The sequence below is a fragment of the Capra hircus genome, chromosome 11 (assembly GCF_001704415.2).
Source record: "Capra hircus breed San Clemente chromosome 11, ASM170441v1, whole genome shotgun sequence".
In the NCBI taxonomy this organism is placed as follows: Eukaryota; Metazoa; Chordata; class Mammalia; order Artiodactyla; family Bovidae; genus Capra; species Capra hircus.
This window is the reverse complement of record NC_030818.1, coordinates 103,740,976-103,764,741: the sequence shown is the minus strand read 5'-3', so window position 1 is coordinate 103,764,741 and position 23,766 is coordinate 103,740,976. Positions and strand designations below refer to the sequence as shown.

The 23,766-nt window shown below is 62.0% G+C and overlaps 2 protein-coding genes across 4 annotated transcripts in view; both read right to left on the bottom strand.

The window, feature by feature from the left end:
- Nucleotides 19–8,923, bottom strand: CACFD1 (calcium channel flower domain containing 1). 3 transcript variants are annotated; one of them, XM_018056153.1, is made up of 6 exons: nt 6,535–7,412; nt 5,986–6,110; nt 5,576–5,648; nt 4,935–5,060; nt 2,131–2,238; nt 19–1,609 (listed from the first exon to the last, which is right to left on the bottom strand). In XM_018056153.1, exons 1-6 carry the CDS (start codon nt 6,618–6,620, stop codon nt 1,519–1,521), a joined length of 609 nt encoding a protein of 202 aa, XP_017911642.1. In that variant the 5' UTR covers nt 6,621–7,412; the 3' UTR covers nt 19–1,518. The 3 variants fall into 3 exon arrangements, with proteins under 3 accessions (XP_017911642.1, XP_017911643.1, XP_017911641.1); XM_018056154.1 differs by lacking the exons at nt 5,986–6,110; nt 6,535–7,412 and adding an exon at nt 8,741–8,923; XM_018056152.1 differs by having other exon boundaries at nt 5,986–6,636.
- Nucleotides 9,680–23,766, bottom strand: part of ADAMTS13 (ADAM metallopeptidase with thrombospondin type 1 motif 13) — a 32,855-nt gene continuing 18,768 nt past the window's right edge. Inside the window, exons 17-30 of the mRNA XM_018056149.1 lie at nt 22,265–22,397; nt 22,052–22,181; nt 21,345–21,527; nt 20,261–20,438; nt 19,539–19,659; nt 17,988–18,117; nt 17,693–17,872; nt 16,776–16,958; nt 14,567–14,771; nt 13,536–13,842; nt 12,906–13,052; nt 12,396–12,572; nt 10,702–10,886; nt 9,680–10,097 (exon numbers count right to left, since the gene is read on the bottom strand). Coding sequence (XP_017911638.1) covers nt 9,933–10,097; nt 10,702–10,886; nt 12,396–12,572; nt 12,906–13,052; nt 13,536–13,842; nt 14,567–14,771; nt 16,776–16,958; nt 17,693–17,872; nt 17,988–18,117; nt 19,539–19,659; nt 20,261–20,438; nt 21,345–21,527; nt 22,052–22,181; nt 22,265–22,397 — 2,424 coding nt within the window. The 3' untranslated portion in view covers nt 9,680–9,932. The remainder of the gene's footprint in view (nt 10,098–10,701; nt 10,887–12,395; nt 12,573–12,905; nt 13,053–13,535; nt 13,843–14,566; nt 14,772–16,775; nt 16,959–17,692; nt 17,873–17,987; nt 18,118–19,538; nt 19,660–20,260; nt 20,439–21,344; nt 21,528–22,051; nt 22,182–22,264; nt 22,398–23,766) is intronic.

Below are 23,766 nucleotides of genomic sequence, written 5' to 3'. Positions count from 1 at the left end.
CGAGCAGAGCACGGGAGCAAGCGTACAGACCGCCACCGGGCTTTATTGCTCAAAACACAAGCCAGACACGGAGAGTCGACAAGGAGCACGGGAGGACAGAGCCCAGACCCCCAGGGTGGGCAAGTCCTGGCTACCTCGGTGGGTGACCTGCCCACTCTAGCCTGTGACCCAGGGGCTGGAGGGCCTCCCTAACACCCGCCCAGCTTCCTCACAGGCCAGAGCCACAACCCTGCTCCACACACAGCCAGCTCTTCCCTCCTGCAGCAAGGAGACCCCCATCAGCAGGGAGGACTCCGTCAGCAGGGAGACCCCTGTCAGCAGGGAGACCCAGCAGAAGCAGGAGTGACCCCAGAGCCCCACTTCCTGGGGAAGGATGAGCCAGGAGGTGGGCAGGGCCCTCGCTGCTCCAGGGAGGTAGACAGTCTGATCCACGGCACAGACAGGAGACACGCACACGCACACGCACACACCCTGCCGGCCGGGAGAGGCCTACAGCCCACAGCCCTTTGACCCCAGCGCAGGCCTAAGGAAGATGGTCCCAGAGGACCCCTGAAGGCACGTGTCACGCCGGGCTGGCCGCACGGTAGACCCTGCCACCCCAGAGCTCAGCCCAGCTGAGGGCTGGGGGCATGCTGCTATCCCCGGGACAGGGCCTGCCTCCCAGCCGCCAACCCTAGCAACCCCCAGAGACGAAGGTCCATCTGGAAGCAAAGACTGGGTGCAGCCCTGGGGCTGGCTCCAGAAGGCGGGCGCAGTCCCCCAGGCTCCTGGGAGGAGCAGGGGTGGAGCCCCAGAGCCGCGTACGGCTGGCCCAGGCCGGCCAGGCCCAGGGGAGAGGCCTGCTTCTGTGCTCATCCACGGTGCCGGGACCAGAGGCCGGAGCACACCCCAGCCAGCGGTCAGGCTGCCAGGGCTGCCGGCAGGGGCACTGGAGGGGCGTCTGGGGGCTCCCATGGAGGATACTGGCGGGGCCTGGGGCGGTGGTGGGAGGCCAGACAGAAGCGGTCCAGGCAGCTCAGCTCATGGGGTATGCTCCTGCCTGGGAGGCCAGGAGGCCCGAGCAGATGTACCCCCACATGGAGACGGGACCCACATCCCCAGGAGCAGCTCCTCCCAGGCCTCCAGCCGGTCACAGTGGGTGGTCCCGCCAGCCACTCGAAGTCTCGAAATCCACCCCATGGCCTGTGGCCGGCCAAGCCAGGCCAGCTGGAAACAGTGGGGCCAGGAGGGTGTCTGTGCAGAGCCCTGCAGCTGGTCACCCCGAGGCTCCCTCTGCTCACCCTGCTGCTGCTGGTGAGGCCCTCCGAGCCCTCACCCTGCCCCTTGGCACTTGGCTCAGGGTGATGCCAAGGGCGGGGCGTGGCGGGGGGCAGAGAGACGACTCCGGGTGTGGGGACAGGTGAGCAGGACTGAGAGAACCAGACGTGGGCTCCTCCCCAGACCCCTCGGGGTCCACGCTCCTCAGCACAAGCTCACTCAGACCAGGAGGCGGGCGGGGGCAGGAGGGCCCCAACTGCCTCACAGCTCCCCCTCCAGGGCGTCCGTGAGCTTCTCCTCGTCCACCTGCTGCCTCTGCTGCTGGATCCTGGCGTAGGAGATTGCGTCGCCCCTGGGGAGACAGGGCAGTCAGCGCCACACGGGACAGACCCCAGACACGCAGCCGCCCAGCCTCTGCCCCGTTCCTGGCCTGGGGCCCTGAGGGGGGGCCCTCCCTAGCGCCTGCCACACCCCCTGGTTTCCCCAGGTGAGACCCTGTCACTGAGGATGGCAGAGACCCATCCTGTCGCCTCTGAGAGTGGCCTGGACTGCTGGGGACGTGAGTTGAGGACTGGGGCCCTTGGGCTGCGCTCTGCGGGACTGGGGGGGGGCATCGGAACACCGAGCCAGGAGCGGGCCCGATGGGCAGAGGCTCTCCAGGAGCTGTGCCCCTGCACCCCTGCCAACTCTGCACCCCAGGGGTCCCGTGAGTTCTCCCACCTCCACCCCTCAGAGCTCAGACGCCCCGGAGGCGCTGATGAGGCTCACTGACAGTGGTAAACGGCTGCTCCCAGACCTGCGTCCCCAAGAGGCTCCAGAAGGGAGAGACCACCCCCGCTCCCCCTGCAGCTGGGCCGGGACCAGCGGACGCACTTTTTGCCCAGCGCAGACAGCCCATACAGCACCCCGGTGGCGAAGGCGATGGCGTTGCCCAGCAGTGTGGTCAGGGTCAGGCTGATGACGACGGGAACAACCGCCATCCTGCGGGAGGAGCAGAGGTCACGGGGCAGGCCCGCCCACCCATGGCTACGCCACCACTTCCTGCTGCCCAGGCTCGCCCAGCCCCTGCCCGGACAGCGGGCACACGAAGGGACCCCGGGCATCAGCTGGGACACAGGCTCACAATCCAGCTTCACAGGGCCCTCGAACACCCATGAGCCTGTCTGCAGAATTCGGTGCACTGGGGAGAGAAGCCAAGGCTTTCATCGGATTGGGGGGAGACCTCCCTGGTGGCTCAGTGGTAAAGATCCCCCTTGCCAATTCTGCAGACACGGGTTTGATCCCTAATCCAAGAAGGTCCCCTATGCCACTGAGCAATGAAACCCGTGGGCCACAGCTACTGAGGTCTCGCCCCGTAGAGCCCATGCGCTGCCACAAGAGAAGCCTGCACACCGCGACGGAAGCGCAGCCCCGCCTGGCTGCAGCTACAGAAGGCCCAGACGAAGCAACAAGGGGCTGGCACAGCCAAAACACAAGCAAGATTATTTTTAAAAAAAAAGAAGATTTTTGAAAGGGTCCATGATCCAAAAAGGTGGAAACAGCGCTGAGATGGTCCAAGCCCTCAGTGTGCATAGAGACAGAGAGAGGAGACAATTCTGGTGTCCGTTCAGAGGCCCCTGCTGGCCTTGTGACTCCGGGCAAGTTATTCAACTGAGGCTCAATCTCGCTACGGTGGGGTGGGATCAAATCTCAGAGGTTGTGAGATGGAGCAGGTAAGGCGTGTTGACTGCCTAACACGATGCCCGGAACAGCATAAACAGTAAATAAACTAAGGCTCCGACTGGCGCAATGAAACCAGCCACATCTCAACAAGGAAGATTCCAAAGGTTAAGCTGCCCGGGGCTTTCCTGTGGCGAGGCGCACGCGGAGCGCATCTCTGGTGAGGCAGCCCCCGCTCTGTCTGGTCCCACTGGCACCACCTGGAGGAAGGCGGCTGCTCTGGCTTACGCGTCCACGGGGTCAGTGGCTGGTCCTGGTTGGGATGTCCAGACCAGTGGCAGCGATCTGGGCTAACACACACACCCAGTACGCAATGAAGACAAGACTGTATACCCTCTTCTTGGGCGCGACCAACTGAATTCTACCTGCGTGTCCATTCTGGCGGGATGTGTGATCGTGAGGTTTTACTGGAGTTATAAAATTTCCCAGTAATAAAATAATAATAGGAACCGTGAAGGGAAAAAGAGACCATGGGAAAAAAATCTTCTGTTAAAACAAAATTAAAGGCAAACAGCAGGCTGGAAATACATTTACAGGGAACACAATAAAAGATGATGGGATCTTTAATACAGAAAACACACGCAGCTTCCTAAGTAAGACATTAGGATGTCAGCGGGTAAAAAGAAAACTAGACCACTGATTACCAAAAAAGAAAATGCAATTAGTAAAAGCACAGAGAAAAAGACTTCGCCTCTTAGCTAACAGACACCAATGTGCAAAAGGCACACGGCCCAGGGCCAGGGACAAGGAGGAAGAAACCCAGGGAACCTCTTCAAACTGTGGAAAACAATTTAGCCACACACTGGAATCATTTAAATGACCATAATCTTTGACCCAGTAACTCCACACCTGGAAACAGATCCTAAGGAAATCATCAGAAACACAGAAATTTTTAGCACCAAGATGCTCATCGCAGCCTGACCTGTACTTCAGTTGGCAAACTAAGAAAAGCGCGACACAGCCAGTGGGATAAGCATTTCTGTCATTAACAGTCATCTTATGAAGCCTTTGTGGTAAAACTGAAAACATCTGTACCATGATGTTAAGTGGGGAAAACCAGGACACAAATTTACTTGCGATGGTTAAAACTGGGTGAGAAACCGGTTTTTTAAAATGCCTGCAGACAGGCTGAAAGAAGACATATCAAAATGTAACAGGTAGTGGGGCTTTGAGTAACAACTTTCTCTTCTCCAGCTTATCTTTAACAAACATACATTACTGTTAGCGTTTTAACACACATTTAAAAAACAAAGGCAAAGGACATGCCAGCACGCATTTCATTCCTCTGTGATCAGACACAGGGGAAGCAGTCTAGAACTGAACACACAACCACTGGCCTCCAGGAAGGGAAGAAACCTTTGAAATAAAAACCTCCGTGTTGACACCTAAGGATAATCCAGATAAGCACTCCTCCTGCTGTTGCCTGGAGCTCTTACCAGCCTCCCAGACACCAGGCGCTATTCTAGAAGCTGCATGAGACACATCCTGAAGTTAGTTCAACCTGGGGGTTCAGACGCAAGGACTCAGATGCAGAACTTGTTGCTAGAAGTGGGAAAATCCGAGAAAAACATATTTGGAGGCCCTATTTCCTGTTCTTCCCCCTTCCGTGTCAGGACACCTCGGTCGGCCACTGTCCTGAAAGGCTTTCCAGAGGGACATAAGGATCTACCAGAATCCACCCAACAACTCCCAGCGGATGGGCCGACAGCCCAGGCGAGCCTCCCTTCCCTTATCACCCTTGAAGCTGCAAGACGCATGGGCCTCGCGGCCGGAGCTGCGGGCGGCGCAGAGCCGCTGGATCACGGTCAGCTGGTCCATTGCGCGACTCGGCACAAAGGCCGTCCCCGTTTAAACCTCCCCGGGAAGTACAACCCCTCCCCGCTCCCAGCCAACACCGCCTCGTGGGGCAGAGGCAGGGTCTTGGGGAGCCGAGTCACGCCCAGCCCGCGGCCCCTCACCCGCAGTAGAAGACGGCCTTCTGCCAGGCGCGCAGCCGGTCTGCCTTAGCTGCCACAGCGTTCGCAAACTCCACGAGCTGGCAGCAGAAGGGCGCCTCGCACAGCAGCAGGACAGAGGCGTTCATGCTGGAGGGCCGGGGAGAGGAGCAGGCTGACACCGGCCCGGGCTGGTGGGTCCCGGCGCCCGTGTCCCCAGGATGCCACCCCTCCCGCTGCTGCCTCGGGGAACACCCTCTCCATGCTGCTCACCCCACCAGGCTCCGAGACGAGCCAGAACAGGGTAGCTGGAGCAGGGCTCCCAGGGCAGAGCTGAGGCTGGGGGCTGCCACGGAGGAACCCAGGTCCCAGTCGCAGTGACCAGACCCTGGGCCCTTCCAGCGGGCTGGGCCCTTCCATCCCCCCAGCCTGGAGGGAAAGAACCCCTGTTTGCCCCAAGAACCCCCCGAGCCCCAGAACAGGAACTGTTCTGCACAACTCACACCCCCCAGGTCCCCAAGTTCCCCGCACACCACCAGCATCCAGCAAGCCTCATGGACCAGTGCTCCCAACTCGACCCCCGTGGGCTCCCCCAGCCCTCCTGGGAGGTGAGGCTCTACACACACCCCCAACCCCCCAGGCAGGACCGTCACACGCTTACTCACACCATCCACACGCCGGCCGCGATGTTCAGAGGGTGGATGGTGATGCAGTTGAAGAGGCCCGAGATTGCACAAGCTGGAGACAGAGACACAGGAGCGGGAGTTGGCCGGGGGAGGCCACCCAGGGAGACGGCTCAAGACGGCGCGAGAAGCCCTTCCGACTCAGCCCCAGGCTCTCCTCACAGCACCCAGACACCTGCCCTCGGAGAGCTGGCCCCAGTGAGGCCAGCACACGGCTCCACGGACCACGAGGACAGCTCAGGCGGGTGAAGCGCTTGCCCAGACCCCACGGCCAGGGCGCAGCGGGATCCCGGAGCTGGCTTGCTTGAGGGCTCAGCAAGGGCATCCTGCCCTCTCTCCGTTCCGGGCCTGGGGGAGCCTGCCCTCCGAGCCCCAGCTGTCCCGACACCCACCTTGCAAGGTGAGCAGCATCAAAGAGAGACCATCTCTCAAGGGCTCGGGGCAGGGCAGGCGGCACCACGCACCGCGTGGGCCACAGAGAAGCCCTCCGGGTGTGGCTGCAGACAGGAATACCCCTCTTGGAACAGAAATCGGGATCAGGTCAGCCTGGGCCACAATCCCCGCTCTGACCACAACCCAGCCCAGTGACTCTGGGTACGGCCTTTTCACCTTTCCAGGCCCATTTCCTCTCCTGAAGCCCAGCCCACCCACCTGGAAACACCCAGGGCCTGTGGCGGGGAGGAGGCATCCTCTGCTACCCGGGAAAGCGGCTTCCCTGGGGCCCCAAACACAGAGCCGGCTCACCCCTCCCGATGGCCTCCCAAGGCAGGGTCTGTGCACTCGCCTCCCTCTGTCCCCAGGGCCCCAGCCCGCTTCGCCAAGAATTCCAGGAGCCTGCCAGGCAGGGCCAGGAAGCCAGTTGCTGGGCAGGAAGCTGCTCCCCCACCCTGAGGCAGCAATGAGCAACCAGTTCATTAAATTTGCAACAGCTCCCTCCATACCTGATCCCTGAGAAGGCCTGGAGCCCTCCTGGCGTGTTCCCGTGTAACCCTACGCAGACAGCAAGCGATGGAAGACAAAACCACATGAAGTGAAGGGGACTGCCCCGTGTGACCCCCAAGGTCTCCTGCAGCGACAGACGCGCTCCGGCCTTCTAAAGGTGGCACCTGTCCTGGACCGACCGTCACACTCATTCGGGCAGCAGGCTCCCCAGGGCCACAGATATGAGTGCCCCAGACATGACGCTGCTTCTGCCCGACGGTCCGCTGGGCTCAGTCTCACCTGACAGAGGCCCATACGTCCCGCCTTCCACCTCCAACCGTGTCTACCAACAGCCAACCTTCCGGGAGGACCAGGTTTCAACCCAGACAAAGAGGCTCCAGCCAGGAGCCCTTTAACCATCAAGTGCTGGAAGATGTCTCTTCGGGGGCCTCTGATGCTTGTCGCAAGTGAGGGAGGTGTCCAGGGCCAGCCTGTCTCCTCCAGATGACAGTCAAGCCCCCGAGGAAACGCCTCTCCAAGGCCCCCTACCTGAGGAAGGTGGTGCTTCCACACAGCGACCAGAGAGGAGCAGGAGCTCTGCCTGAACTCCAGTCTCATCTCTAAAACTCCCGCGGGCTTTGCAATTGACCCTGTGTTATACGCTTTTGGGAATCCACATGACAATCACGTTCCCAAATCTGCAGGTGAAAGTGACATTTCAGGGTGAAGCCACAGGTCTCTCTTCATCTTCACGGGTCAGTACCCCAGCACCATGAACTCCTGGTGCGGCCCAGGTATCCCGCTTCAAAAGCACAAGCTGGATGGGATGCCAGAGTCAACAGGGGACTCAGCCTCACGGCTCAGCTGGTAAAGCATCTGCCTGCGATGCAGGAGACCCGGGTTCGATTCCTGGGCCTGGAGAAGGAAACGGCAACCCACTCCAGTATTCCTGCCTGGAGAATCCCATGCACAGAGGAGCCTGGCGGGCTACAGTCCACAGTCCATAGAGTCGCAAGAGTCGGACAAGACTCAGTGGCTAAACCACCACCACCGGCAGAGCTGAGGACCCCAAGACAAAGGGAGGAGGGTGATGGCCCACAGACACAGTCAGCCCTCCACTCCCCACCCCATGCCTCATCAATGTCAGTCCCACAGCAGCCTCACTTTGATCTGCCAGGGAAACAGCTACCCAGACTCTGAAGGATCATACCGAGTCTCTCCTACAAAGTCAATAGCATGCTTCCTCTGAATAGCAGTGACAGGGACTCAGAGGCCCTTTGGTGACTGGCAGAGGGCCCACCCCACTCTGGCCTCTGGACAGGGGCACACCCTGCCTCCACCCGCCTGGGAGGGCCATGAGACTGGAAAGGGACGCTAAAGAGGTGCTCCTTCTGGCATATCTGGTCAGGGTCCACCTGGCCCCCGCCCTCTGTGCCAATCCTGAGAATGCCTGGACAAACAGACACTCCCTCTCTAAGGCCCCGGGCTGTGCCCGCCCCGGTCCAGTAATTCACAAGGTTGTGGGTAGCAGCCATTCAGCTAGACTGGCGCTCGCCTCAGAAGACCCGCCACGAGATCCTTCTTTCACTGAGTAGCATGTTCACCTTCCTACATCTGCTCTTTTGAGGGTGGTTGTACTAAAAGAGCCTGGCTTCCCGGAAAACTTGAGGTTGGGGGTGTGTCCAGGACAAGCATGCATCGCGGGAACACGAGGATGCGTGGCGCTGCTGCGGCTGAGTTGACAGCCGGAGGCAGAACTGACATCAGAGGAAGCGCACGTCTCCAAGTGGACAGCGAGGACCCAGAGGAGGGGTCACCTTCCTTCCTCGGGGATCACCTGCTCCCTGACACCACCCGCCCCTTGGGAAACCTGGCCAGACCTGCACCCGCCCCACGTGTAAACAACCTTCGCCGGAAGGATAAGGCGGCCGCTGTCCGCACGCGCAGCAGAGTCAGCAGGCGGGGCTGCCCTCCGGCCAGGCGGGTTGTGGGAAGGGGGGTGGTGCGGCGGTGAGGCCACGTCGGGCCCGCGGCTCCCCGGGCGGTCATGCTCCACCACCCCGCCGCCGGAACGCGCCCGGAGTCCGGACAGCCAGCCGGTAACCATGGCAACCACAGAAGCGCCCGCTTCCCGCGAGCCCAGCGCAACCAGCAGACTGCATCTCGAGCGGGTCCCTTCCAGGAGGCACGCGGGGTGGGGGGCGCGGGGCCGGGCCGAGTACTCACAGACTGCCCCTAACACCCCCGACAGGCGACACAGCCAGCGGTACCACCACGTCATGCCCTCCTCCTGCGCGGGCTGCGCCGAGCTCGCGGGCGCCACCGCCGCTCCGCCCGCGCCGCTCATGGTGCCGCTGTCAGGCGCTGCCCGCCGCGCGCACAAAGAGCCGCGGAGCCGGCCGCGTAGTCCCGGCGCGCGGCCTTGTGGGAGAGGCGGCCGCTTATTAGCATAGGGGGCGGGGCTGGCGGGGCCGGGGGGAGGGAGGGCGCCCGAGAGGCCCGGGCTTATTAGCATAGGGGCGGGGCGTCGTGTCTTTAGCATGGGGGCGTGGCCCTCGGGAACCTAGACGGAAAGCGCCCGGGGGCCTCGCGCTTATTAGCATAGAGGCGGGGCTTCATGTTATTAGCATAGGGGGCGGTGTCCGCTGGCGCGCCCCGGGTGGCCTCGCGTTTATTAGCGTAGCGGGCGGGGCCGCGGCGAGGCGCGCCCGAGAGGCCCGGGGTTATTAACATAGAGGCGGGGGCGTCGTGGCTGGGCACAGGGGTGGACGCCCGAAGCTCTTGTTCATTAGCATATGGGCGGGGCGTCTCATTAGCATAGGGGCGTGGCCCCCGGGGACGTGGACTGAGCGTGCCAGGCCCCCTCGCGCTTACTAGCACAGGTCCGGGCCCCGCCCCGCGGGACTCTCCGATGGTCTGCCTCCCTCCCTACTCAGACTAGCAGAGGGGCGGGGCGTCGCAGGGAAGCGACAGGAGCGCGGGCATCAGGGCCTCGGGACTCCAGCCTCCCTCCCTGGATAGACGGACGACCGCTGGCGGTGGCCAGGGGTTTCCTGGAATCGGGTGTGGATGTGGAGCCCGACTGCGGCCAGGGAATCCCCGTTGTGCGGTGGGCTGGGTTTTCAAGCCGTGTTCGGGCACTTTGGGTAAAGAAAACGCTACCCAGACGGAACGCTCAGTTTATTGGTACCCGAGGGGCTGGAAGAGTCCCGCCTCCCACCCCCTCGTGTTCTGTCTGTTGGAGGAGGCACTCAGACACCAGAGTCAGCTCACCAGGGCTGGACGGACACCTGCCAGGTATTCATAAATGTCAGGCACCTTCCTTTCCCTACTGGTATTGGGAGGAGGCATTCCACTGTGTCCACCGAGCAACTTAGGGATGCGATTGGAGAGGAAGCTGAGGCAGGGGATCGGCTGGCTAACGAGCTCTCGTGTGGAGGGTCCAGTACTGGCCCCGAAGGCTGGCGTGTGCTTCCAGGAAGCCCTGGCTAAACTCCATCTCTGCCTGGCTGCCCTCTGACTCCCAGTAGAGCGTCTGTTGCCCACGAAATGCCGTTGTCCTCAGGCTGTGGATGTCCCGGATCTGGGAGAAAAGAGGCAGCCCAAAGGACCGACCGCAAATAATAATTAGCATAAGCACTTAATGTGTAAAGTATGGTACACCCAGGTCACACAGCAGCCCATCACGAAGACGCTGTTATTCCACCTGAGCAACTGAGGCTCAAAGAAGTTGTACTCCTTCCTCAAGGACACACAGCCAGAATGCCAGAGCTGGGATCTGAGCCCAGATTTGTACAGAGGCCAGACAGCCTCCTGCAGGGAGCTGATACCTTACAGAGGCCAGTTCTCCCAGAACACACGAAAGCTCATCGAGGGAGGGCTTGGCCTACTCTTCTAGTAAAATTATCTGATGCGCTAAAATTATGCTTCAGGCCTGGGTGAACCGGCTGTCTACATCAGCCAGTTCCTGTATTTCATTCTTGTAGGGAGCTCAAGAAACATTTGCTGGGAAATAAGTGGAGGAAGCTTATCTCCCATTCATTCACTGATTTTGAGGATTTTGGTCTGAAGTAGACTCAGTGGGGCCAGCAACCCTCCAGTCCAGTCCCTGCCCCTGTCCCCAGGGACGGTTGTCGAGAATGATGGCAGAAGTCAGCCCCTTCCTATCCCCATCCCAGCAGCCTCACCAAGATGTAACTGGCATCAGTTCCCTCAGCTCTGGTGCCGCTGTCCACGGTCAGGGCATGGATGGCGATCCTGGCCCGCGGGGCCACGTCGATGAAGATGCGACAGCCCCCCACGTTCCTCCCACCCGGACTCTTCGATGGGCTCAAGATTTCACCCCGGGGTCCGAAGAGCTGCGTGTCACATCCTGCAGGGGAGAGCAGGTGGACAAACTGTGTGTGGACCATCTCACACACAGAGGATGCCCCAGGAATGGCTGCTCCTGGCAGAGGCCAGGGCAGCTCACAGCCGGGCAGCAGTGGGGATCAGTGCGGCACCACGGTCAGGATCAGGGGCCCCGGCAGAAGTCCCCACTGAACCCCACCTCTACCACTTCCTGGCTGGGTGACCCTAATGAAGGCTTTAAATGCTCCGGGCTTCAGTTCCTTCTGCAAAGTGAAGGGAACAGGAGCACACAGTGGGCAGGACAGACTTTAAGAGATCTCAGCGGAGTCACACGTGCAAGAGAGCTTTACACCGACCCGGCCCGGGGGCAGCCCTCCTGAGTCTCCCCCAAGGCAGGTGCCTGTGCGTGGGGAGCCTGGGAAGTGAGGAGCGAGGACCAGGCCGGCAGCCAGGGCCTGTGCTCCATGCTGAGGGGCCAAGGAAGAAGGGTCCCAGGGTCCCACTTCCCATCTGAGGTCTGGGGGACCCAGAAGTGCCTGGAACCCCGAGGGAAGCCACCTTCCAGCAGCTTGGGCTGCAGGAAGAGGGCAAGACCCCCAAAGCAAGCCAGAGGGCTATCCATGGATGCGCTGGGGCCCCAGGCTTGCAGGGCTCCCGGCCACTGTCCTGCATATAAGGTGTGTGCGCACACACACCCTGCTCTGCAGAGGATGAGCCAAGAGGACAGTGCACTCAGTGGGGCTGGGCAAGGCAGCATGCAGAAGGCCCTTAAAGGATCCTGAAGGACCTGAGTGCCAGGCCAGGGTGTGGGGCCTCGGTGGTCTGAGGGAGGGTGTGAGCCCTTGTGCCACGGGGCCCCAGAGGAAGGGAGGCCGCACAGCTCAGGACCCTGTCCTGGGCACACGTGCAGGGGTGGGGTGTCGGGGGGTCCAGGAAGGCACGGCATTTCATTCGCAGTCAGCTCATTACTTTGCGACAAAGGTCCGTCAAAGCTACGGTTTTTCCAGTAATCATGTACGGATGTGAGCTGGATCATAAAGAAAGCTGAGTGCCGAAGAATTGATGCTTTTGAACTGTGGTGCTGGAGAAGACTTTTGAGAGTCCCTTGGACTACAAGGAGATCAAACCAGTGAATCCTAAAGGAAATAAACCCTGAATATTCATAGGAAGGACTGATGCTGAAGCTGAAGCTCCAATACTCTGGCCACCTGATGCAAAGAGCAGACTCATGAGAAAAGACCCTGATGCTGGGAAAGATTGAGGGCAGGAAGAGGAGGGGGCAACAGAGGATGAGATGGTTGGATGGCATCACTGACTCAATGGACATGAGTTTTGAGCAAACTCGGGGAAATAGTGAAGGACAGGGAAGCCTGGCGTGCTGCAGTCCGTGGGGTCTCAGAGAGTGGGACACACGGAGAAACTGAACAACAACAGCAGCTCAGTCCTCCGTCTGCCTCGCCCACCAGTCCATCAGGACTGGCCCCGCTGGCAGGTTCTGGGCGGGTGGGGAGGCTCCGCTGCCTCGCCGTACCTCGGTGGAAGGCTCCCGGGGCAGGCTGGCTTGAGTACCGCAGCAGCACTCCGCCTCCGGGCCGCACAAGACGCTGCCTCACCAGCAGCGTGTTGGCTTGGGAGCTGAAAGCCATGCCGGCCGGCTTCCCGCACATCTTCCTCCACACGAGCCTGCCCCAAAGCAGCAGCATCTCCCCTGGGGAAGGGGCAGTGCAGTGAAGACCCAGCACCCCAAGTCCAGCAGCAGCCCAGTGGCCTGGTGCAGACTCAGCTGAGTTCAGGTCCCGACACGCCCACTTACTGGCCATGCAACACTAAGGAACTCCATGTATAACTTAATCTCTTCTAACCTCAGTTTCCTCATCTGTGAAATGGGGACAACCACACCCCAGTCCTCAGCTGGCTGTAGTGATTACACGTGGGGAGGCACTTGGAGCATGCTCCCAGGCATGGGGCACCCTTGAGTGACCCTCACTGGCACCCCCAGACCCCGGCACTGGCAGCAGCTGCTCCTGTGGTCCAGACATACCAGCACTGCAGTTGAGAGAACCCTCCAGGACCCGGAGGGTCACCACTTCACCCAGGGGCCGCCCGATGGCCGCCGCACAGTCCGGCCGCGTCGTGCCTCGCATGTCGATGATTCCCGTTGGCTCGAGGTGCTGCCGGCCACAGACACCTAGCCAGCGAGCAGCAGGAGGGCAGGTGAGCCGCGCTCCCAGGCGGGGCGTCCCCCGCAGGGCAGGGCCAGGGGAGGAGCCTGGGAGCTGGGGTGGCTCATGTCCTCCCAGGCCCCACCTGAAGCCTTCTCGGGTGGGAAGGGGGCTGCGTGGGCCAGCGCATCACCACCCCAGGCACAGAGCCACGCCTGCTGAGCCAGTGGGTCACACGGGCAGGGCTTCTGACTCTTCTCAACCTTCGGGTCCCTCTCCCCGATGATAGTAAAAGTGAGCTTGCGCTTTCCCAGTGAGGCAGAGGGCCCAGCCTCCCAAGCCCACCCCTCCAGTTCAGCTGCGCTCAGCCCAGCGTCCAGAGTCCTGCAGTCACAGGTCCACCCCCCTGAGAGGTCCCCATGAGGAGCGCAGTCTGACTCTCCCTGGTGAAGATGCCTTTGTCCCCCCTCCTGCAGCACCCCCACACAGAAAGAAGGAATCAAACTAACTGGTCTCCACTGGGCTTTCCTGGGGCCTGGGCAGGCGTCCTTGAGCTGGGGAGAGGAGGCGGGTGTGGGGCTGGGGCCACTCCGGGGACGCAGCTGTGGCAGCTGTGGTCTGGCCTGGAGCAGTGGCTTCCTCGTGGGGCGCCGGGCTGGCCGTCCCCTGCCCCGTGCAGGGCCCGGCCTGGCAGCCCCGCACGGTCACCGGCTTGGGAAGGTGCTGGCAGAAGTCGGCGGGCACAGGCACCCGGGCCCGGGGCCCTAGGCAGGCATCATGCCGATGCTGGATGCCCTCCCCACAGGAGACGGAGCACTGCCAGGGAAGAGGGACAGAGTGAGGCTGACCCTGCTGGGGCGAGACAAGCACAGTGGTTGACCAGAGGCCAGGCAGGATCCGATATAATCTCTGCCCAACGCAGGAGGAGAGCATATGTGCCCCTTCTCCAGATGAGAAGACTGAGGCTCAGAGAAGTCACCCTGCAAGGGTCACGGAGAGAGGAGTAGCATGGATTCAAACCCGAGTCTCTCCCTGTTGTCCTCCAGGCCTCGCTGTCTCCAGGCCCCAGAGTGGGGACCCGTGGCCTCCTCCTCCTGCCCTCCATCACTCACTGCAGCGCAGCGTCTGCCCTGCCTGCCCGCCCCGCGCCGCCTCTTCCAAGTGACCATCTCTCCACCCTGGATGCCCAGGCTCCTGATGCTGGCGGCCGTGTGCTCCGCCTCTTCTCCCCTCCGCGCTGTGAGCGAGCCCCTCCAGGGGGAGGGACCCAGCCCTGTCTCTCCAGGGCTTTGCAAGGTGCTGGGCACCGGATGGCAGCTGCTTCGGAGTTATCAGCCCTTCATCTTCCGACGTCTCCAGACCTCGGGGCCTCTGAAGGCCTACCTGTCCCCTGATACCTCTAGGTCTTCCATCCCTCGGTGTCCTAATAGGCCTGGCTCTCCCCCTCCTTTCAGGGGATCACAACCCCTTGCCCAAGGTCCCCATGCGTGAGGACCCTCGGCTGACACACTGGCCGGCCAGCCCCAGCTGCAGTGCTTACCTGTGTCCAGGCGCTGACATGCCACCGGTAGGCGCAGTCGGCGACGATGCAAGGGATGCTGGCCTGTGGCTGCACGAGGCCCGCGCAGGCTGCCCTGTCCACCTCCGTGTCCTGGCCGCGGTCCAGCCGCACACAGGCCACCGAGCGAGTGGCCGTGCCGAGCCCACAGCTGGCCGAGCACGGGCCGAGAGACGTGACTTTCCACCTGCAGCAAGAGAAGACCCCAGGGAGAGGTTCGGCTCCCCCAGAGGTGGCACTGCCCAGGGGGGCTTCTCGGACGGCCAGCCAGGAGCAGTTCCGAGGCCCCCGGGGGGGTCCAGCAGCACAGTCCCTGGGCCCCTCCTGGCTGATCACCGGGCTGACTGGCACGGGGGAAGCTCTGCAGGAAAGAGAGCTCTGTTTCCTTAAGAAGGTCCCCTTTGTCACAGAACACCCGTGGCACCAGCTGCTGGCTGGGTCAAGAACAGGGACGGGGCAGCCGTGCCCTGGGATGATGGACAGCTGATCTCCGTCCCCATCATTCACTCCTGCACATGGTGATTTATCATCTTTCAGCAAATGATGACGACTGGTACATTCAGAGCCAGGGCTGAAGCCAGGCAGGCTTCCCTGGGGCCTGGAGTCCTAATCACTACACTAGGCTGCCCCAGCCCCGAGACCCGAGATGCCCCCTCCCAACCGCGTGCCTCCTGCGGGCTTGGCGCTGTTCCAGGTGCCGAGATACGGCCGGGAACCAGACCAAGTCCTCCCAACCCGCCTTGGAGCACACACAGGTCTCCACCTCGTGACGTTTGGGGCCGGATAGGTCTTTGTCGCGGGGCCATCTGAACAGTGAAGGGTGTGTGTAGGGGCACCCCCGGCCTCCACCCACTAGATGCCAGCAGCAGGTCGCCCCACCCCCACCCGCGTGTCTCGGGGGGACCCCCTGCCTCCCTGTGATGGCACTTCGAGCAGAGCCAGGGGAGGGATTTCTGAGGAGACAAATACAAGAGCAGCAGGAAGGCAGGTGCACAAGCATCGCCTGGAATGTTCCAGAACATCACGGAGGCCAGGGTGGCCACAGGGACGTTCCAGGGGTGAGTGGAGCTCCTGTGTGCACGAAATTCCCATTTAAAAAATCCCAGATCATCTCAAATATGATGCGCAAAAATAAATGGAGTGCACGCTTTAGCGTGAGCAAGGAAATCAAGGGACACAGGTATGGACAGCAAACGGATCATAACGTTACAGCGATTAAAACACTTTGACTTGGGGGTGGCGGTAGGTGGGGTATAAACCAACAGAGTCGGTAGGAAGCCGCACACAGGTCCGACACGGAAGAAGTCAGGTGCAACGGAGGAGGCACCTCGCAGGGGCAGGGGGGATGCAGCCAAGGCTGCCGCTAGCTGGTGATTCGGAAAAACGTTTTGCTCCCCTACTTCGCACGCGTGCTAAGTTGCTTCAGTCGCGTCCGGCTCTTTGTGACCCTACAGACTGTGGCCCTCCAAGTTCCTCTGTCCATGGGATTCTCCAGGCAAGAATACTGGAATGGGTTGCCATGCCCTCCTCCAGGACATCTTCCCAGCCCCGGGATCGAGCCTGAGTCTCATGTCTTCTGCATTGGCAGGCGGGCTCTTTACCACTAGCACCCCCTGGGAAGCCCCCTACTTTGCAACAGACCCCAGATAAATCACAGATGAGTTTAAAGGTTTCAGCGTAAGTGAAGCCGTCCTGCGGTGGCATACTTCTTTAAAACCATGGAGACAGACAGAGGAAACAGATACGGAAGCATCTATGAAACCTGGTGGTGGGACGCGGGTGACTTGCATTCTTTTCTGGACGTTTCTGAGTGACACACAGGAGCACTGCATTATCTAAAGTGCTAAGTTGCCAAGAGAAGCCGCGGGGACACTGGGAGCTTCCCCACCAGGCTCCCACCTGTCTCTGGACAGGTCCAGAGGCCTCGAGCGGTGCTGAGCCCCAGGTGGACAGCCCTCGGGCTCTGCTCAGATGCTGCCTCCTCCACCAGGAAGCCCCCAGCCCCACCCCCGTTAGAACCGACAGCGACTGAGTTTGCTGGAATGACCCCGGATGCAGCCTGCCAGGAGTGGGGTGGGGGTCCTATTTCCGGTGTCCCTGAGACGCCCGCCCCGTAACCCCCACGGCCTGGCCCCACGTCAGCACTCGGCAGGCGCTCAGGTTGCCCGCTGCCCAGGCTGGGGCTGCTGACCTGGGCGGGCAGGGCTCCGGGCTGCAGGCCTCCTGCTGCTCTGGGCGGGGCAGCCCCTGGCACTGGGTGTCCGGCAGGATCTCCTCGTCCGTGTCCTCCCCGTGGGCCCGGGCACAGTACAGGATCCTCTGCGCCACCCCTCCCCCACAGCTCAGGCTGCAGGCCGCCAGCTTGTACCGCCACCTGGGGCAAACAGGAGTCAGGGGGCGTCCCGGGGGAGCCCGGCTTCCCCTCACGTCCACCCCAGACCGGAAAGGGCCTGGAAAAGGTTCTCTCTCCGGGGAGTCACTGTCTCCACCGAGAGGAGTGCAGGGGACAGAGAACATTCAGAAGACCCCGCTTTGCAGACGGGGAAGTTGAGGGCAGAAGCGTCCAGAAAAGCAATGGGGAAGGGGCCGGGCACCCAAGGGGCCCTGCAGAGACATCGGTCTCCAATAGGAATCCCAGCCCCACCATCACCCGGACCCGCCCCGCCAGGACTCCCAACCTTCTTCCCCACTGTGTTTCCACGTCACACCAACACCGTCCGTCAGATTCTACGTATACACACATACATATATATATCTTCCCATCAATCTTCTTTGTCATCCGTGCCCCCGCCCCCAGCCCCCGGCGTCTGCTCCGTGAGCACGGGGCTGCCTGTCTTGTTAGCGGTGGTGTCCCCTTGTGACAGCGCAGCAGCTGGGCATAGCAGGTGCCCAGTAAAGAGCAAGTGATGAGAAACGAGCCACCAACCGCATGTGCCCACAGCATTCCAAACCCTGTGTGATAAAGCCCCACCCCCCAGTCTTCTGTGCACCAGTATGACCCCCTCCTGCGGGTGAGGACGCCAAGGCTTAGGAGCTAATGGGAGGTGATGATGCCACCCTGCAAGGATGCCCGCCTAGGACTACCTGCCTCCTTAGGGAGGGGCCCACCTGGCAGGGCAGGGCTCCGGGCTGCAGTCCTCGAGGGGCCTAGGCCGGGGCATGGGCCAGCACTTGGAGTGAGGCAGGGAGACGAGGCGGCCTTGGTCCATCCTCACACAGCGAACAGCCAGTGGCACCTGCCCGCCTCCACAGGTCACTGGGCACGGTGCCAAGGCTCGGGTCTCCCACCTGCAGGGAGGGAAGGCCAGCGCTCCATAGGGAGCCACAGCCAGGCTGGAGCTCCTTCCTCCTGGGGGCACCCAGACCTCTGCCCCTCTGCACGCCCTCCCTCCCTCGGACTCACCTGGCCGGGCATGGGGCAGCCTGGCAGGCCTCCCGCCGGCTCCCGGGCTTGCTTGCCAGGTCACACAGCTCTTCCTGGACGGGTGTCCTGAGGGCAGGGTCCATGCACACGAAATGCAGCTCCGCCAGGCCTGTGGGGAGGAAGGAGGAACCCCGCGCCCCGAGAAGGGGGTCAGCGAGGACTGTGGGGGCCCCAATCTCTGGACAGCTGTAGCAGATGAGGCCTCCCTGGATTTGAGTCCCGGCTTCCCTCAGAGCTCAGTTGGTAAAAAATCTGCCTGCAGTGCAGGAGACCCCAGTTTGATCCCTGGGTCAGGAAGATCCCCTGGAGAAGGGATAGGCTACCCACGCCAGTATCCTTGGGCTTCCCTTGTGGTTCAGCTGGTAAAGAATCTGCCTGCAATGCGGGAGACCTGGGTTCAATTCCTGGGTTGGGAAGATCCTCTGGAGAAGGGAAAGGCTACCCACTCCAGTATTCTGCCTGGAGAATTCCATGGACTGTATAGTCCACGGGGTCGCAAAGGGTCGGACACGACTGAGCGACTTTCACTTTCTGCCACCTACCAGCTGTGTGACCTTGGACAAGTGACTTAACCTCTCTGAACCTCAGTTTTTTCATCTAATGGTGCCCGACTTGGAGGGATATTTATCAAGATTTTTCCAGGAGACTAGACAGTGCTAGATGGGCTTCCCAGGTGGCTCAGTGGTAAAGAACCTGCCCGCTAGCACAGGAGTCACAGGAGACACGGGTTCGTTCCCTGGGTCAGGCAGATCCCAGGGAGAAGGAAACGGCTACCCACTCCAGGATTCTTAACCTGGGAAATTCCATGGACAGCGGAGCCTGGTGGGCTACAGTCCATGGGGTCACAAAGGTTGGACATGACGGAGCAACTGAGCATGCACACACACACAGGAAGTGCTTGGCACATAGTAGGCACTCAAAAATGGTGGCTGCTCTTTTTTATTGAGGGGCATTATAAGAGTCGTTACATTAAAACCTCTTACTGTGTCTGCCAAGATGTTATTAGGGCCGTGTCTTTCAATCTCTCCTTTAGGAGTATCCACAAAAGAAATCTCTGGCCTCAATTCTAAACATGCTAGGGTTTAGCTGGGCAAGTGATTAGGGTTTTAGGTTAGTTAGTTAGTTATTTCCAGCCTTGCCTCGCAGCTTGCCGGATCTTAGTTCCCTGACCAGGGATTGAACTCGGGCCATGGCAGTGAGTCCTATTCACTGGCCCACCAGGGAATTCCCAGGGTTTTTAGTTTAAAACACTCTGTATCTTAACATTAATTTTTGCTTCTCTGGATTGGCTGCCAGAAAGCTCAGACCTAAGCTTGGGGCCCGCCTTAGACCTTAAGAATATGCTCTTGGGTCCCAGCACGGCTGGGTTTTATGATCACTTCCTACCTTCCAGCCAATCAACGGGCACGTTCACGTGGTTGCTGTGCCTGGCTGGCCCCAGTCTCCTTGCTTATAAGGTCATGTCCTTGTGTATGCCACCTCAAACGCTATTCTCGAGTTAGCCGACCCTCAGGAGTACCAGGGCCTCACCTTGACCGCAGGAGGCAGAGCACGGCCCCGCCAGGGGTGTCCACACGTGCGTGGCGAGCACCTCCAGCCTGGGGCCGCCCGTTGGGGACGCAGCCTCCCGCCCCGGGGACCGGACGTCCAGCTGCAGGGGCCAGGAACCAAGCGGGTGGGTCTGGGCCTCCCACCTCCAGACCCCTGGGCACCTGGCCCTCCACTCCCACCCAGCGCACCCCTTCAGGAGAGAACAGAAGTGGTCACCAGCACCCAAAGGCCACCCACCCATGGCTGCTTTCCCGGGAAGCTGGCTTCCTGGCCCCGGGGGTGACTGCATGCCCCACCCTGGCCTCTACACCAGCCTGAGCAGTCACTGTGGGGCAGGCAGCGCTGGGCCTTGGGAGCCAGATTAGCAGGCACACCTGGCCCTGAAGTCCCCTCCCCACCACCGCAGCGCAAGGAAGTTGGGGGCATTGATCGGCATGCTTGTCTGAAAGCAGCGCCCCCCAGCTTGAGCCCATGGACGCCGGCGGGAGCCTGGCAGCAAAGTGCCACCATCCTATCAGGCTCTGGATGCTTCAGGCTGCTCGCCAGTGGGGAGGGGGCGTCCCAGCACCCTGAGCTCTGCGTCAAAGTCTGCCCTCTGCCCAGGTGCCTCCCGGGGACAGCAGCCCTGCATGAGGGCAGCCTTCCAGCTCTGGCCAGGAAGCCAGCATAACCAGAGTTCCCCCTTCTCCCAGGACGCTCACCTGGTCCCAGCTGGGAGGACAGGCCGCCTCGACACAGGGCTCCAGGGCAGGTGGCTTCTCGTCTGCAGAGCAGGGCCCAGCAGTTGCCGACAGCCCCGTGCCATCTGCCCCCGGCATACAGGTCGTGTTCTGCACGGCCGGGTCTGCTCCACAGGCCGACGAGCACGCGTCTGTCTCCCTGAGGACGGGACACGACAGCCGTCAGGCCCTGCCTCTGTCTTCGGGCGTCGTGCAAGCCAGCTCCTGGCGCAGAGGCGGTGAACCTGCTCCCCAGTCTCCAAGAGCCCAGAAAGGGTTCCTCACAAAGAGGTAAGGCCAGGGGCCTTTCCCTGAAGCCTGGCTGAATGGCTGCGGGCCTCTGCTCGGCACCCAGGGTGCAGAGACCAGCCCTGACCCTCCCGCCTTCCAGAGGCAAAGGTGGGTCCCCAACCAGAAAACAGCATGGCTCTGCGCGACCTAGACCCAGCGGTGCTGGGAGGCATGTGCCAGATGCAGGTGGCTCGTCGGCTCAGGGACAGCAAACGTGTCTCCTGTGCCAGCCCTGAGAGCTGGAGGCGGCCTGGAGCGCCGTGTGGAGAGGACCCCAGGGCAGGCTCAGCCCTCAGCAGGAGAGGGCAGTGACTGCTATGTCTGCCGCCATCACACGGTGTGCGGGGGAGGGGGGGTGCCCAGAGCCACCCGCCCACCACCAGTGGCCTAGGCCACCCCACCCCCGCTGCCCAGGTGACAAATCTGGGACCCAGAGAAGGAGGGGACTGGCTCCGGTCCCCCAGACGGCTAGCGGCAAATCAGCCTGATAAGTCTCCGTCAGCTGGAACGCTACGGGGTGGACGACGGCAATGACAAAGAGCCATCTGTGGCTGGACATCTGTGGGTTTGCTCGGTCCTCACGAGTTCAAAAAAAGGTTCAAAGAGAGGGGACTGGCCAGTCCAGGGCCTCTTGGGTGGGAGGGTGGAGGGGCCCGGCCAGAGGCCTCGGGAAGAGGGGACACCCTGAAAGGGAAGGGCTCAGCGCAGGGACAAGCCCCGCCGGGAGGTTCTGCCTGGATCTGGCCTTGGCGGGCCCTGCCCACCCTGTGCTCACCTCTGGGGGCAGGGCTGGGAATTGCAGGTATCCACGGCCGCTGGCTGCGGGGCCAGCGCTCGGCACCGGGAGCGGGCAGCGGTCCTCAGCAGGCCGCCCTGAGCCTCCACGCAGCGCACCTCCCGCTCCCGCAGGCCACCCCCACACGAGGCGCTGCAGGGGCCGAAGTCTCCAGCCGCCCAGCTGAGGAGAGGAGCAGGGCATCGCGCAGATCCATCTGTGACCCATTAGATCACTTCCCTGGCCGGGGCGGGGCCCAGGGTCCCTTCAGGGATGTGGGGGCCGCCGCCCAACCCTCCAGCTCTCCAGGTGTCCCCGAGCCGCACCTGAGCCTGAGGACGTCTGTTTGAAAGCGCCAGCGGCTGGCTGCCCCAGCCCCGCACCTGACATGGACAGCCTCGTCCCTAGCATCATGCTCCCACCGGGCTGTGGTCCCTCCCCAAGCCAACGCCACAACCCTCGCAGGCAGGGCAGTCCTTTCCGTGTGGTGGGCGCCTGAGCTCAGAGCGGGAGCGAGCTGCCCATAGACAGGGGCAGCAGCTCACACCAGGCTGACCAGCCACTCGGGTCTGCCCGAGTCTCGGTGTCTGCACCTGCCACCCGGGGACACTGCCAGGGCCAACCAAGGACTCGCCCTGACCCTGCCGGCTGTGCTACAAGGGCCCCTGAGCCACCCCCACCCCCGGGGGGCCACAGCCAGCACTCACTGAGGGGGACAGGGCTCGAGGGTGCAGGCCTCTGACCACGCCTCTGGGGGCCGGCTCCCCGCACAGCGGGCAGCCTCCACCCACTCGCTCCTGGACTGGTCCCAACAGCTGTAGGTCACCTGGCGCAGCCCTGGAGGGAACAGAGAGGCTGGGCCATCTCCACGGGGCGGGCGGCACACTGGGCTTCCAGGTGAGCCCCACCCCGGGCCCCACCTGCCCCGCAGCTCACAGAGCACGGCCCCCGCAATGGGGCCCACGCCCAGGCCCGCCGCTCGGGCTGGAAGTAGGTGAAGGTGATGTCGGGGCGGGCGGGGCTGCCGTACTCCTCGCCGTAGCGCCTGTAAACCTGCCGGGAGAGCGGGGGCTGTCATGGCCGCCTCCTTCAGGAAGCCTTCTGCCCTGCCTTCCTCCCCCTATGTTCTTTCACTCAGCAAGCCGCCACTGATGCTGAGCCCACCCCACACGTAGCGGCCAGGACACTGCCCCTGGCTCCGGGAGCTCATGGCAGCTGGGGGAGGGTGAGCTGTAGGCAGGTTCAGCGACGGGTGTGCACAGGGGGCCAGGGAGCACACAGAAGGGCCCTGAGGAGGCTGAGCAGGATGGACAGCTGGAGGAGGCCGCGGAAGGGGTGAGAAGCCCACAGCTCTGGCTTCTGCAGCACAAGTGAGGCCCCGGGAAGGGCAAGAACGGGCTGCATGTGGGGCTCTGGAGGGGGCCTGGCAGTCTGGGCTTGGCCCTGAGGACACAGGGGGTTAAGGAAGAGGGCCCAGCAGGGAGGCTGGGCTTGTCTGTACTGCAGAAAGGTCCCTGTGTCCTGGGAGGAGCCAGCCTGGAGGGCAGAGGTCCCAGCCCCTGCCCCCACTCGTCACAGCCCTCTGCTAACGTGCGGGTTCTCGGCACACACACCACCCCCCACCGTCACCAGCAGGTCCCAGGTCAGAAGCCCTGAACAAGACCTGGGAATCTGTGTTTCTATCTGCGCTGCAAAGGACGCCAACAGAACTGCTCGACAGCCAGCATTTGGAAGGAGGCTCCTGGGGGTGGGGAGGGGGCTGAGCTAGGTAGGCCACATGGGGAGCCAGGGAGGGGGTTAACCGCTCCCCGGGGGCTCGCTCTGGCCTGGCCTTCTGGGGGAGCCCCGCTGTCTCCCCAGCTGTGGGAGCAGAAGTGGGCTGCTAGACCAAGTCAGGGGCCGTCAAGACTCGGACCACCCCCAGAGGTTCTCTGGGGCTATTTCAGCCTCCACTGCTTTCTGTCCAGCCCTCTAAGCACCTTTCTCAGCAAAGCACACACGGGGCCACTCGCAGGCCAGGTCCCAGCGGGAAGGACCCGTGCAGACACAGCCTGGGCTCCATCTGCCCCAGAGAGACAGCAAGACCCACATCCACGCTGAGCTGCCCCGGGTGGCCAACACTGCCTGGCGCACAGCATGTCCCCTCCCCGGGCCCGCCCGTGACCCCAGGATTGCAACCCGTGTGCATGGGGTGGGGGGGTGGCGGGGGTGCCAACGCTCTGCCGAGCGTGTATTGTGCCGTATCTTGGAAAAAATAAAAGATGAATCTTCACAATCACTTTATCTCCGTGTGCTTAGTTTCATTTCACAGACGGGGGAAACCGAGGCTCAGAGAAGTAAAGCGTTTGTCCCAAGTTTCTGTGGAGCCAGGACTGAACGCTGGGCTGAGCCCCTACCGGGCTCCTGACCCCTGTGTCACCCT

Bases quoted from the DNA above. Each gene is read 5' to 3' on its own strand.
- CACFD1 (XM_018056152.1), bottom strand. From the start codon at position 6,532: ATGGAGGGAGCTGTTGCAAATTTAATGAACTGGTTGCTCATTGCTGCC. The intron at 5,061-5,575 runs GTGAGTAAGCGT...CCGGCCCTCCAG, and splicing joins GCGGCCGGCGTGTGGATGGT to CATGAACGCCTCTGTCCTGC. The intron at 2,239-4,934 runs GTGAGGGGCCGC...CTCCTCCCGCAG, and splicing joins AAGGCCGTCTTCTACTGCGG to GATGGCGGTTGTTCCCGTCG.